This window comes from Oncorhynchus clarkii, chromosome 12 (assembly GCF_045791955.1).
Source record: "Oncorhynchus clarkii lewisi isolate Uvic-CL-2024 chromosome 12, UVic_Ocla_1.0, whole genome shotgun sequence".
Lineage (NCBI taxonomy): Eukaryota > Metazoa > Chordata > Actinopteri > Salmoniformes > Salmonidae > Oncorhynchus > Oncorhynchus clarkii.
The window spans coordinates 75,763,157-75,777,163 of record NC_092158.1 but is presented as its reverse complement, the minus strand read 5'-3'; the positions used below and the strand labels follow the sequence as shown (position 1 = coordinate 75,777,163).

Below are 14,007 nucleotides of genomic sequence, written 5' to 3'. Positions count from 1 at the left end.
GGAAAGGAGGAGTGTGTAGGTTAGCGGATGGGGGCAATACGAGGGGAATTAATAAAATGGTGTAAGTGCATCATGGGTGTAGAAAATCCCTCCAGGGACAGATGTGACATTTCTCAGCGGCAGCACTTTCCAGGAAGAGAAGGGGCTTTACAATACCCTCCTCTACAGGGGGCTGGGCTGTCACTATGATGGATTCATAAATCCTGCTAACGAGATTACAGAGTAAGAAAATATGTCAGTGAGCGAGCGGTCTGCACAGCACGCACAGGCCGGCCGAGAAGCGGGTCACGTGTGCAATCGTACGTGTGCAGCACTCGTTTGTGTGTGAGAGTAGGATATTCCTTATTTGTGACTTCTATAGTCAAGAGATAGTTGAAAGATGGATTAAAAAACCAGTGTCCCTGAATAAATATGTCAGCATAGGTACATGTAGCCCAGCACATACTTTGTCATATGTCGTGCATCTCTTCAATATAGCTGGAAGAGCGTGGGTTGAATCCATAATACACCCTAGGAGTAAGAGTCTTGTCTTGATCATTCATTAACAGGAGCTGGTGGGGTTGAATAGATTGCACAATTAGAACCTGCCATCTGCACTGGGCTACAGGATCAAATTAGCCACGAGACATGCTGAACGCCAAACCCAATGTCTTGAATCCTAAGAAACAACACTATGACAAAAACAAAGCGCTTCATGAAAGCAGACGTGATGCTACTGTACCGCAAAAGCAACTCCACTTCTTTGATCTAGCATTGCTCATTCACAATGGCAGCTGAAAAAAAATGGCAGTGGTGGCCAGCGAATCTATCACAATCCCATCTACACACCTCCGCTGTCACACACTGACCCATCATCTCCGAGAGGCCTGGGATGTGAGCCGCGGTAACACATGCCCCACATTCCATTACTGAGCCATTAGAGGGCGAATTGTCACACGTGAGGTGGCTACGAGGTGAAGCCTCCTGCATTGGGTCATCCATCAGGCTAGTTGACTGAGGGTCACTGCCATATTGTGTACTGGACTGCACAACGCCATAATGGCCTCTGTAAATGCAGTATAAACGCGCTCACTAGCATACATGCTACAGTACGAGAGCAGCGCTAACAAGCGAGTAGTCACTAGCGGATGCTCGGTGATAGATGGCAAGTGCAGACAATTAGTCCACTGCTATTGTTGCGGTTATTATCCAATTAGCTGGCATGCTTAGCCAGGTTGACTTACAAGAGCAATTTTCACCAGCATAAGACATTCAGCGGGAATAGCTCTGGTAGGTCATATTACAAAAACAATAATGATGACAGGTCATATTGAACAGCCCCGGGCTGGTACAATGAGTCATCATTTATTTGGTATTGCAGGGCTATGTAAACAGAACACAACAATAACAATAAGAAACAGATGCTGTGACAATGACATAGACGCTCACTTAAATAGCAATAATGTTTACAGGAAACAAAGAGGAAGAAAACCTACTGACTTTTATGATTGGGCCTAAATAGCGCACTGTATGACTTCAATAGGACTTCAATAGGACTTTAGAGGCCCGTTTCTATGGTTTTCTATCTCCAATAGGGTCGCTGGGAAAGCAAGAGTAAATAGTTTCAAGTTTAAATACCAGAATATCTACTGTACTGTGCATTTTACAGATTTAGTTTCTACAGTGAGAAGACCAATTGAAGACTACGAGACCCTTATGGATCAAAGCAATAAGGTGAAAATTAGGCAATACTCCAGAATATAAAAAGATTAAAGATTAAATTGTGATAAGACCCAAGTTGGGTATGACCTCCACCGTGGCAAAATGACCAACACTAGCTAGGTTTCCATCCAATAGGCGACAGATTTTCATGCAAATATTATAAACTCTGCATAAAAACAATATGCGCATTTTCCCACCAGAGATGTTAACATCAAATTGACTTGTTGCAGATAAAAGGCTGTGCGTGATGACGTAGTGCACATACAAATAACTTGTGCAGTTAAATTCACATGTACCCAATAAAAAATACAAGTTAAATGGGGTTTTATTGCATTTTCAACTTTACTGATGTGTTTCCTAAAATGTGTTATATAGCGAATGTTCCCACGTGCGCGCTAGCCATCAGCTTGCAGATACAGTGCGGGTATAGCCTACAGGATGAGATTATTATGGACCAAAGAGCTTGGTTATTTTTATTTGTCAAATGGCAGCCAAGCATCGATGATCATCTCACCAGAATATGACCCTCAATATTTATTGGAAAGAAGCATCAAGCTCATCATCTTGCACTTTCACCACCCTGTCAAGTTCATCATAATTTAACTCATCTGTTGCCTAATAAATTGCCGAGTCGTAGTGGGAGGACCACAACATATCATTTGAGAATCCAAGTTTACTTCGATATGATGGTTATTATATAGAAATCTGCACATGAAAATGTGTTTCATCCTCCATTTCTCACGTAATTAACTTAGACATAAAAAGATCCCAGTTTCTCTAGCGTATTTTGTTTTGCCGACATTTGGAAAGTTTACCGACAAATTTCTTTTCACGACATGTACTTAACTTGCATAAAAAAGGTTGGATGTAAGGCCGTCATTGAAAATAAGAATTTGTTCTTAACTGACTTGGAAAAGGAAAAATAAAAACGGTCTGCATTTCGTTCTGTAGAGCACATTTCTTTCTTCGGGAAAGTCTTCTTTACATTTGGACATCTGGTCAGTCCATTGCTGCCAGTAGTATGTGTCACTGTTGATACATCTGAGATGTAGTGATGGAGATGGTGTAGCGTGATTAGTCTCCCCAACGAGGACTGACTGTTCCTTTACGTGTGTGAAAGAGTGACAGCTGCCCGTGTCCCTGAGGGTGCCACTGACTTCCTTCCTCCGCGTGGGTTCTTCTTATGTAAGCGGTTTCCTTGACGACCGAGAGGTGCCTCAGAGTGTGTCCTGAGTTGCCGTGACCGCCCACACCGGTTCTGATTGGCTTCGGCTTGGCTATAGGATTTCCCAGGGGAATACACCTGTGGGTTGAGGTGGTGGCTTCTCCGAATGTCTATTGGCTACAGTACATTATCTTGCAAAGGCCCAGACACAAGTTTGATTTCTTTAAAACACACAAGTACACACAGTCAGAGAAATATACATAAGACATGCAACAAACTAACATGCAATTATAACATATTCAAATAAAAATCACGGCATCTCCTCACACACTGCCCTCCAGAGTAAGAGAGAGAGAGAACGAGAAGAGAAAAGCAGACTTATTGGAAGGGTTCTCACCATTTAACTAAATCCTTCCCTCAGTAAAGCTTGAGAAACTAAAACCCACATTTCTTCCGTTCTGCATGAATTGTTGACAAACAACCCCGGGAGAGGAGGATAATCAACTTTCTATTCAAACCAATCCTCAGCTCTGAGCAGAGTCTTTCCTCTGCTCTCAAACTGAAGCCTAATTCTGTGTCCCTTCACAGATGACGTGTGACGTGGACACAGAGGGGGTGAATGAGAGAGCGGGAGAGAGAGATAGCGAAGTACAGCATGTTTAATGGCAATCACCTGACTGGGGAGGCGAGGGAGGAAGTGAGGCAGTAGCATCCCTCCAATCACGTCATACCCCCCAGGCTCCCCAGCCGGTGATGGAGGGAAAGGTGGGGGGGTAGAAAGGAACTCGTCCTCTAAACATTCCTTTATTTCCAGAGCCTGCTGTCATTAGTGTGGTGGTTAGTGTGGTGGTGGTAAAAGAGTGTGTGTTTGTACAGGGCATGGATAAATGAGGGAGAGACAATCAACAAGTATACAGAGCCTTCTGAAAGTATTTATTCCACGTTGTGTTACAGCTCGAATTCAAAATGGATTAAATCGTTTTTCCCCCCTCACCCATCTACACACAATACCCCATAATGACGAAGTGAAAACATGTTTATACATTTTTGCAAATGTATTGAAAATTAAATACAGAAATCGAATTTACATAAGTATATACACCCCAGTCAAAACACCTTGGCGGTGATTACAGCTACGACTCTGAGTAAGTCTCTAAGAGCTTTGCACACCTGGTTGGAAATAATATTTGCACATTATTCTTTTAAAAATTCTTCAAGCTAAGTCAAATTGGTTGTTGATCATTGCTAGACAGCCATTTTCAAGCAGATTGCAAGTCAAAACTAACTAGGCCACTCAGGAACAGTCAATGTCATCTTGGTAAGCAACTCCAGTGTTTATTTGGCCTTGGTGGTTTAGGTTATAGTCCTGCTGAAAATGTGAATTTGTCTCCCACTCTGTTGGAAAGCAGACTGAGACAGGTTTTCCTCTAGGATTATGCCTATGCTTAGTTCTATTCTGTTTATTTTTTATCATAAAAAACTCCCAAGTTCTTGCCGATGACAAGCATGCCCATAACATGATGCAGCCTAGTTAAATAAAGGTAAAATAAAAAAAATAAAAAAATATGTTTGCACCAAACAAAGTTTTGTATTCAGAACATAAAGTTAATTTATTTTCCACATTTTTTTGCAGTTTTACTTTAGTGCCTTATTTCAAACAGGACTCCTGAACTTATTTAGACTTGCCATAACAAAGAGGTTAAATACTTAGATTCAAGACATTTAAGTTTGACATTGTTGATTAATTTTAAAAAACATTTCTAAAAACATCATTCCACTTTGACATTATTGGGTATTGTGTGACAGTGACAGTCTCAACGTAATACATGTTTTATTCAAGCTGTAACACAACAACATGTGGAAAAAGGGGTATGAATACTTTGACGGAACTGGATGTCTAAATCCAGCAAAAGAAGTGTGCGTTGAACTTCTGTTGTCACAGTAACAATGTGGGAGGCAGAAGAGTAAAGGACAACAATTAGAGAGTAAACAATGCTGAAAGCTATAGCCAATGGCAGGCACAGGAAGGAAGGTGGGAAAAGAGAGCCGGGCAAAGATAGTTAACTAGAGAGGCTAATGTGGTTACCAGGGGAACATGACACCCCTCTTTTCTCAGTCTCTCTCGTCATTCACTTTCCTCAAGCACATAATCAGTCTCATAGCAATAGGTTATCTTTAGGGATTATTCCTAATAGAGCACCACTGAGTCGAGAACATTCAAGGCAAAATCCCAATACCATTTTCCTTAGGTGGATGGCAACAGGAAAATGGGGACAACAGCATAGCTACATGCGGAGGCTCGCCCCACCTAAATTAGACTAAGGGGAAACACTGCCGCACTCTGGGCATCCAGGCCTGTGTTGGGTGTGGTCTGGCAGCTTCCAGGGGAGTAGAATGGCTAGGCTACACCATAGTGACTGACTGCCACCAACAGCGAGAACACTCAAGCGGTCTGCACCGCATGCCTATTGACTGGCTGCCAAGCTCATAATTGAAATCTCCAGCCCTTTTTCCGTTCAGACACTGTTGGATTAGCTAACCCGGCCGCTCCACTAATGGTGTCCGGGAGAGTAGTTCTCCCTGTCTCCTCATCTCTCTCCACCCACTATCTCTGTACCTCACACTTGCTACATGTCTTTCTTTGTGCTTGCATTTCTCTCTCTTGAGCTCTTTTAGATACATCCATCGTTCTTCTCTAGCTTGAAGTAATCAAACATGAAGTAGAAATGAGCTACAGCTTGGTTTTCACTGATTCCAGTCATGTCAGGTGAGTGGTTATAAGATAATTCATGGAAGGGAGGTAAGAAGAATATTTTTTTTATAGTCAAAACAATGCTGTTCTATCTCGGTTCTTTCTCCTCTATCTGTGTGCATCTCTGTGTCAAAACAGAACCACAGACAAAGCCTTTAATTCAATCAATGGGGTCAACTTCAGGGGCTAAGAAGTCAAAAGCCAATATTCAGTCCCTGGCAGGAGGCATCTTTCCCATTGATTGCCATCATTAGCGTGTCTGAGCACGCCATATAGCCAACCCTTTTTGTTTCCAAGGTGAAAAATGTGGGAATAATGCCTCGAAAACATTTCAGTGTGAGACGGATAGGAAATCCAATTGGCTATCAGGATCCATCCATCTCAGCTGCCTGCTGGTGTCCAGTGAGAGCTGCTCCACTTAAAACCTAAATCAGTAATCACTGTTTAATTCCCTCCCTAACAGGCCTGACCCAGGACAAAGACATTAAGAGATGATATTATCTTAAGTCCACCAGAGCATATTGGACACGCATGAGAGAATAAAGCTAGATTTGATATGGACGCATGGGAGGTAGTTTGAGATAATACGCTTTGAGAGTTTTATGTTTGTCAAACACAGAAAGCCGTAGACAGATAAACAGACCTTGAAAACAAGGCAAAATGAAACCCCTAACAAAGGCTAGGGCACATAGGATCATTGTCCTCAGTTTAGCCTAACAAGACCATTTCAAAACATTCCAAACGTCAACAATCCCTATAGATACAGGATAGTATATGTACAACAAAACGACTTGAACAAATAAATACCAGATGAAATGAATGATATCTGTGACTGAGCTATCAGGTCACATACTGTATGTTTATTAAACAATCAAATATGCATTAGTCGGCAGAGAAAGCCTTCCAAGCCATAACTATCCTAAAACAGTTCATATCAGTTATGATTCAGGCAGCAACCATTTCACACACACACTCACACTAGCAGACGAGTGGGAAAAGGCTACAAGCAACACACAATATCACACAATTATTTTTTTTATTTAACTAGACAAATCAGTTAAGAACAAATTCTTATTTACAATAACGGTTTACCCCGGCCAAACCCTAACCTGGACGACGCTGGGTCAATTGTGCACCGCCCAATGGGACTCCCAATCACGGCCGGTTTTGATACAGTCTGGAATCGAACCAGGGTCTGTAGTTACACCTCTAGCACTGAGATGCAGTGCCTTAGACTGCTGCGCCACTCGGGAGCCCCCATGACGTTTACAAAACATAATTGAAAACAAGTCATTGTAAAGAGGGAGAGTGTTTATGGGGGAAAGCCCAACAGAAACAACAGTTTGGAGTGGAACAATGAGTCTTGATAAGGGGTCAGGAAAAAATTCAGATGTTGGGTGCCTGCCAATACCAGGTGGATTCAGAGGAAGCGGAACAGGGGGAGAGAAAGATAGAGAGCTAGAGAGAGAGAATGTTGAAATTAAAGACATATATCCTGTATATTAATATTCAAATATGTGTCCTGCTCCACTTCCTCCAAATACACGTCACACCCTTCTGTAACACTCTCGCACATTTGTTTGTGACCTCTATGAGCATGGTGAAAACCCTGACCAATCACTTCATAAGGTGGACAATTAAGAGTGCTTGCAACATTCCCACCACATAATGATCCACTGGCTGTCTCGCCCTCTCTGAGGATGGATGGAAGAGGGAAAAGGGAGAGTGATAAAGAAAAAAGGGAAAACCCAGACTAGTACACCCTGGTGGCCTGAACAGAGAACTACACTGTGAGCTCCATCATATCTTGGTGGAGAAGCTGTATTGAAAATAACTATCCAATTAGAGCCTTTCATCTTCACAAGCCTGTTGTGGTCCTCGCCTTATTTGATGGCCAGCTTGTGAAATGGTGGCCTGTTGCCATCTATGGGGCAGATTTCAGAGATACGCCTTGTTATGTTATCTGGGCTAGACAGTGTCGAGGAGCGATGTCACAGTCGGCTTACCAGCCTCTTTAACAGCCACAGCTTCCCGCCGAGATGTAACATTATGCGTTTCCCACAATGCACCCTGAACTAACTGGGGGTGGGGTAAGTGATTTAGGGTTATGCGGGCTAAAAGGGAGATGTGCCTACTCCACCCTCATTACGGTGAACGCTTATTTGTGAGAAGGATGGAGGATTTGACATGGATAACTTTTGGGCTTCTTGAAAGCCTCTTAACTATGGCATTGCAGGGAGATGAATAATGCTGAGGAAAACAAGAACTAACAAGAGCTTCTCATGGAAATCCCTCACTTGAAATACCTGCACATGAAAAACCAACACATTGCTACAATAATAATAATAATAATAATTATAATAGGTACTTTTATAGTGCTTTTCAAGGACCCAATATGCCAGTCTCTTTGTCACACACTTTCCCACCTTTCAGTCATATTACGATGCACCCTGCATAGACAAATACTCTCCCGTCACACATTCACATGACATGCCATCAAAAACATGCCATTCCAATCTCTCTCTCTCGCACACACACACTTCCATTTTCTCATGCACTCCTATCTCTCGTCTACCTCAGAATTACACACAGCTGCTCCCCTATCGCAAACACCCTGGCATTAACCATCCTGGTGGGTGGGGGGTATGAGTTTACCCCAGTGGAATGGTAAAGCAGTGGGGTGCTCAGCGAGGGGGTGACAGGTCCTCATTCACCCATTGGGCCTTATCTCAGGACCATAATGAGGAGTCAGCAGGGAGGTAAAACCAGCCTTATGAGGACAGGCGTCGTACTGTATTGTGGGGACAATTCTCAGATAATATGAAAGTGTTGTGATATAAGCAGAGCAGCCCTCTGTGAATCTAATTGGTTCATCTTCAAAGGGGCCGGGAGCCACAGTGTGCTACTTGAATAGGATGAACTGGCCAGAAATGTAATTCAGTTCATTGTGACATGTCTGACTCCTGAGACCCTGAAAACAGTTCAAATGGAGTTAGAATCAAGTGGGAGATGTCGTCAGCGTTAAGCAACCATCTTTTCACCTTCAATACCAAATCTACATGCAGCAGGCACAAAACAAGGCTCCTTGATACTTCTCGCTTTGTCCACACAATAGTACTGAACTAAGGACAGCAGGAAGTTTGTTTATGCCAAACCTCCCCTAGTGAGTCTACAGACCAAAACTGAACTAGGACCAGTGGTTGAGTAACTACCTGGGAGCCTCTTGGTGGGCTGCAGTCTCATGTTGAGGGCCTGGTGGGAGAGTAGGGGGGAGGAGGGCAGCGAGCGTGACACACCCTCCATGATACGGATGTGCTGCATGCCCTCGGTCACCGGGAGAGGAGGCCCCCCGTAGTCGCCCTCAAATAGCCCGTCACCCTCTGTGGAGCTGCCGCCTAGGAAGGAGAGACAGAGAGGTGTCATATAGTCATTTATACTACATTCCCACACACCGACAGAATTTGTCATTTGAAATCAACTACTGTTCACAAGAGACCTAAAACCAACACACTGACATATTACATTATTACCACTCACAATATAGTGCAGACACACAGACACACACACATCGCTCGCTGACACATTTCATTAACAGCACACTCAGTATCATCTCCGACCGTGTCAACACCTCCAGTTTTAGACACGGTTGAGGCTGCAGTTTCACCGTACAAGCTGGTAAACCTCTGCAACTGTCATCCTAGTGTTAAAGGATGGGTCCATTTTGTTTCTCTCTCAGACAAGCACCTGCCTGTTGTCTGGTAGTGAAACAGCAGGCTAATTAGGATAGGGTAAGATAGCACAGCCACTAGGGATGCTGGAATGTCAGAAAATGTGGAATGAAAATGTCAGCTGGAACATTCAATAGCTCTGACTGTGCCAGATATCCAAATATAGGAGAAACTGATGATCAATAAAAATGTATCCAATTGATCAAGAATAAAGGCAAAGACAATGTGGCATTACTCTATCCTCCCTCTCCTTTCTACAGCACACTAAACGTTTCCCCTGGCAAGAGCAGGTAGCCTAGTGGAAAGGTCGCTGGTTCAAATCCCTGAGCCGGCAAGGTGGAAAAATCTGCTGTTCTGCCCTTGTGCAAGACAGTTAACCCCCCAACAACAAATACTCCTCGGGCACCGATGACGTGGACGTGGATTAAGGCAGCTCCCCCCGCACCACTCTGATTAAAAGGGGTTGGGTTAAATGCGGAGCACACATTTCGGTTGAATGCATTCAGATGCGCAACTGACTAGGTATTCCCCTTTCCCTAACGTAGTCACAGTACTCTTCAGTCAAGAAGCACCTGAGTGCCACCATGTCAGGTGACAGGCACCTCAGACAGGGACACTGGCTGATGACACCAGCATCAGTGTGTCACTGGCAACCCATGTAACACAGCACAAGGCCACACTAATGAACATGTATTAGTAGACAGGGAGAGGGGAAGGTGGGTAGCAAGGTGAAAACAGGTTGTCACAGACAATTCTACACACAGAGGAACAGCAGTTTGATTGGAATACACAGTACAGACACACACACCCCGCTTGGATTATGTTTTAGCAATTTGCTTCTGTTGATGTTTTAATTGTGTGTGATGTGACTAAGTGTGTGTTCACCCGTGTGTCTGTGTTCGACTGTGCTAGATGTCTTTTCAGACTTTGTATGAGTCATCCTGCATACAGCATCAACAACCTGCCACTCCCTTCCCAGCAGCCTTAATGCCTTTCACCTTCTCAATCTATGGCTGGATCTGTGCCTATTGGCCAACTCTAATCCAACTGCTTCTACATCACTAGGAGGAGTGGGTATGGTGAGGGGGGCTGAGAGAAAGGGGGTAGGGGTGGTGTTAAGGGGGTGAAATGCCTTTCTGGGCATTTCAATTCACAGCCAATTAAACTGATAATGTTATTACTGTGCTGCTGTAACGAGATATTACAGCAGTATATTTAAGCACAACAGGCCTCCCGTTACGTGTCCCCACCTAGCCCTCTGGCCCCTCAGAGACAGTATATCAGTCCCTGTGCCCGAGGCCTGAGGCAGAGGAGGGGGAATAAGATAGGGATAATGCCGCTGCGCCCTTCAATGTCATGAAAGGTAATCTGCCAGCCAGGGGAATTTGCAGTGCTGCAAAAGTGTAATAAAGAGCATAGCTTTAACCTTATGGGAGCCAAGTGTATCTTACCGGTATGTAACAGCAATGACTGTCTCTCTAGGGTGATGGAGTTAAAGGTATGGTGACATCACACAGATATGGGCGATGACTGTTTGTACACTACACCATGCTGAATGTCCATGTTGACAGCACTACATAACCACCAGATGAATTGATACAATAGACCACACCATCACAGAGATACAACGATGAGCTCCACAAGTTGTTTTCTTTGAGATCATACTGTAGATTATGAGCAAAGTGAGCCATGTGTCTCGAATGCACAGTGAACAGGGGAGGGTTACGACCCTGACAGAGAGCGAGAGAGAGAGAAAGAAAGAAAAAGAGGGAGAGAGCGAGAACTGTATTATTGTTTGAGCTCCGGTTGCACTCCTCCGGTTATGAAACAGTAGATGGAAAGGAAAGGAGGAGTGGAAGAGCGGAGGAGAGGAGAGGGAGTTGTGGCCATCATGTTCTGGTATTTAAGGCTGCTACTACTGTAGATCTCTTCAGTACATCTGCATGGGAAGGTAAAGTAAAAGGGACCACATGCACACACACACGTGCATCAGATGGCGTCAGACAGGAAGCTGGCCTGTTGTGTTGAACTCGTCTACTGAACGGCTCGGCCTCCAAACAACAGATGGACCGAGCGGACGGATGGCCAGTTACACAAGAGGGAGGGAGGTTCATGTGGTGTGTGTGTGTGTGTGTGTCTCTGTGTGAGAGTGAGTGACTGAAGTGAGAGAGACATAGAAAGAGATGGGGGGAGATGGAGACCACCATTTTCACCATATGCCCATGTCCGCAATTAATATAATCACTCTCTAACTTTACTGCGGAGGTAAAATGTCACACCCTTTGGCTCCACATGGAAATGCCTTCTGGAGCATCTCTCACAATGTGGAAGAAGAGCCTTAACCACCCGAATGGATGAATGCAGAGACATGATAGGAAATGCACCCCGTCACTAAATGACTTCAGAGTCCCAGGCAGGCAGCTCTAAGCCTGGGAGAGCGAGGAGGGAGCAGACTAATCACCAGTGAGAACTGCCACGAGGGAAGGGGGTAAAAAGTGTCACCGGAGCGGAACCGCAACCGACTGTGTGAAGGAATTCATACGTTGCTTTGATCAAAAACCCACCACACAAACGGCAAAGGATGTCAGGGAAAATCGGATTTGCGGTATGACAGAGTGTTAAAACACAAGCTGTGACTGAGGTGTTTTCTGTCCCCTCAGCGAGATCAAAGGGACTCTAGAGTGGTGTGGCAGGAGAGCTTTCCCCCTAACAAATGGTCCAGGATCAGCTATATTATAATGTCCCTAATGGTTAGGGGTAAGATTTGAGGTTGTTTTATCTGATCCTAACTAGATAAGTGATTATGGGGAAACATTTATTTTGAGTGAATTTTATAAAGGTGACAGTGGAAAGGACATTCAGTCACCCTGACAAAATACATACTGTACTGAACAGTGGTCACAGTTCGGAAGCAGTCAAAAAAACGAGGCAAAGGACAGCAAAGAGTGAGCAGTTGAAAGCAGGGGAAAGGAGGCTAGTTTGTGAGTGTTTGTTCATGCATTTGATCATTTGGTTGCCTGTTTGTGCTGTGTAGCCTAAGCATTGCCACACATTTCCTCTTTTAGTATTGGTTTTGTCAGATGAATGTATGTATTAGAATTAGGCCTAGCTGACCTCTGTGTAATAGCATGAGGAGGACTACCAAGGCCCATAATGCACTGTTTTCCACACACACACTTCGGTGAAATGTAAGGACATTTTGGCGTCATATTATTTTCCCTAACCTAACCCTAACATGAATCTCAAAACCCCTAACCCTAAACCTAAGCCCAAAACCTAACCTGTAAGCTTAGCATAGCATTTGAACAAATTCAGGACCTGACTTTTCAAGACATTAAGGTGAAGTGTTAGGACATTGCGGTCCTGAAAATGTAGGAAAACATGTGCGCACACACACAATACCCTGAAAACAATGACTCCACAGGATGGGGGAGTAAGTTAGTGATAGAGAGCGGCAGAGATCTCAATTTATGTACAGTGTGTAAAGCGACTGCTCACCTAATGAAAAAATCACTAAATCTGAGTACCGATCTGCCTAGTGTCCTTGAGTCTGAAATGGAGCGCAGGACAGGGGTTACAGCATCATCCCACACCATTCTCTCCCTCTCTCTTTATCTTCCTCCCTCTCTTTGCTCTATTACCATAGCAGGAGGAGAGCAGTATTGTGAGGCAGAGGACAGGGAAAGAGAACAAGGGAAAAAGTAAAGAAATGTTGATCCTATAATTTTTTTTAACCTAAACCTCACAGTTGATCAAATATTTCCCCGTCGTCTATGGACAAGTTAAATAGATTATCTAGGCTAATTACCTCTACAATATGGGTTGACTGGAAAAGTTCCATACAAATTTCTCCTGTAGGCTTGATTATATCAGGTCCAGCATGTTGAAAAGCAATTGTTCTAGTACATTACCTACCCCCCACGCAAAACCCAGCAGCTTGGGTACTAAGCCCAAAGCATGGCCTAAATCTGCTCTGTGTGGCACTGCCCAAAGTCCTATTTCATGGGAACAACCCCCCCCCCCCCCCCCCCCCCCCCGCCCCCAACACCAGCTGGGATGATTTGGGGGGAGGGGGGGGGGGGGGGGGGGGCTATCATGCTAACATCATAGTATAACACCATGGCATGGTAATGATAGCATGCTAACACCATAGCCAACAGTAGGACCACAGAGAGCTATTGGCAGAAAGTGGAGCGCCATACAGTGCTCTGGCATTAAGCCATGTACATGACGCAGCTCTCCATAGTCACACACACACACAGCGTAGAGGGGGCGGTTAAGACAGCTGCTTTTGTCATGGGAACACATGTTCCATCCTGTGTTGTCATGTAGCCTTCCCTAAAGGCTGTTGCCTATAACCAACCGACGTGCCTGGGAGCACTACCCTATGGCAGCCTTTCCCACATGGTGTGTCCTAACCAATTACACTGGGTTGCAAGCTTAAGACTGGGCTGTGGCAGAAAGAATTGTTTGGTAAAACTATTTTTCAGCTGGCACCTAGTAGTTTATTTACACGCGCATAGTGGGGTATCAATGGTTACTTTTTGGCACTTCGAATAATTCATTTAGGCTAGCTTAATATTCAGAGACATTCTCTAGTTCTCTCCACTTTGTCTGGTGAGACACACCACATGGATCAATAAGAGAGCAGCTCTGACATC

General features: G+C 44.3%; 1 protein-coding gene across 1 annotated transcript in view; it reads right to left on the bottom strand.

Annotated features, from left to right (window-relative positions):
- The window catches only part of LOC139421307 (protein TANC2-like), a 137,978-nt gene that overhangs the window by 35,626 nt on the left and 88,345 nt on the right, over positions 1 to 14,007 (bottom strand). Inside the window, exon 4 of the mRNA XM_071172057.1 lies at positions 8,831 to 9,013. Coding sequence (XP_071028158.1) covers positions 8,831 to 9,013 — 183 coding nt within the window. The remainder of the gene's footprint in view (positions 1 to 8,830; positions 9,014 to 14,007) is intronic.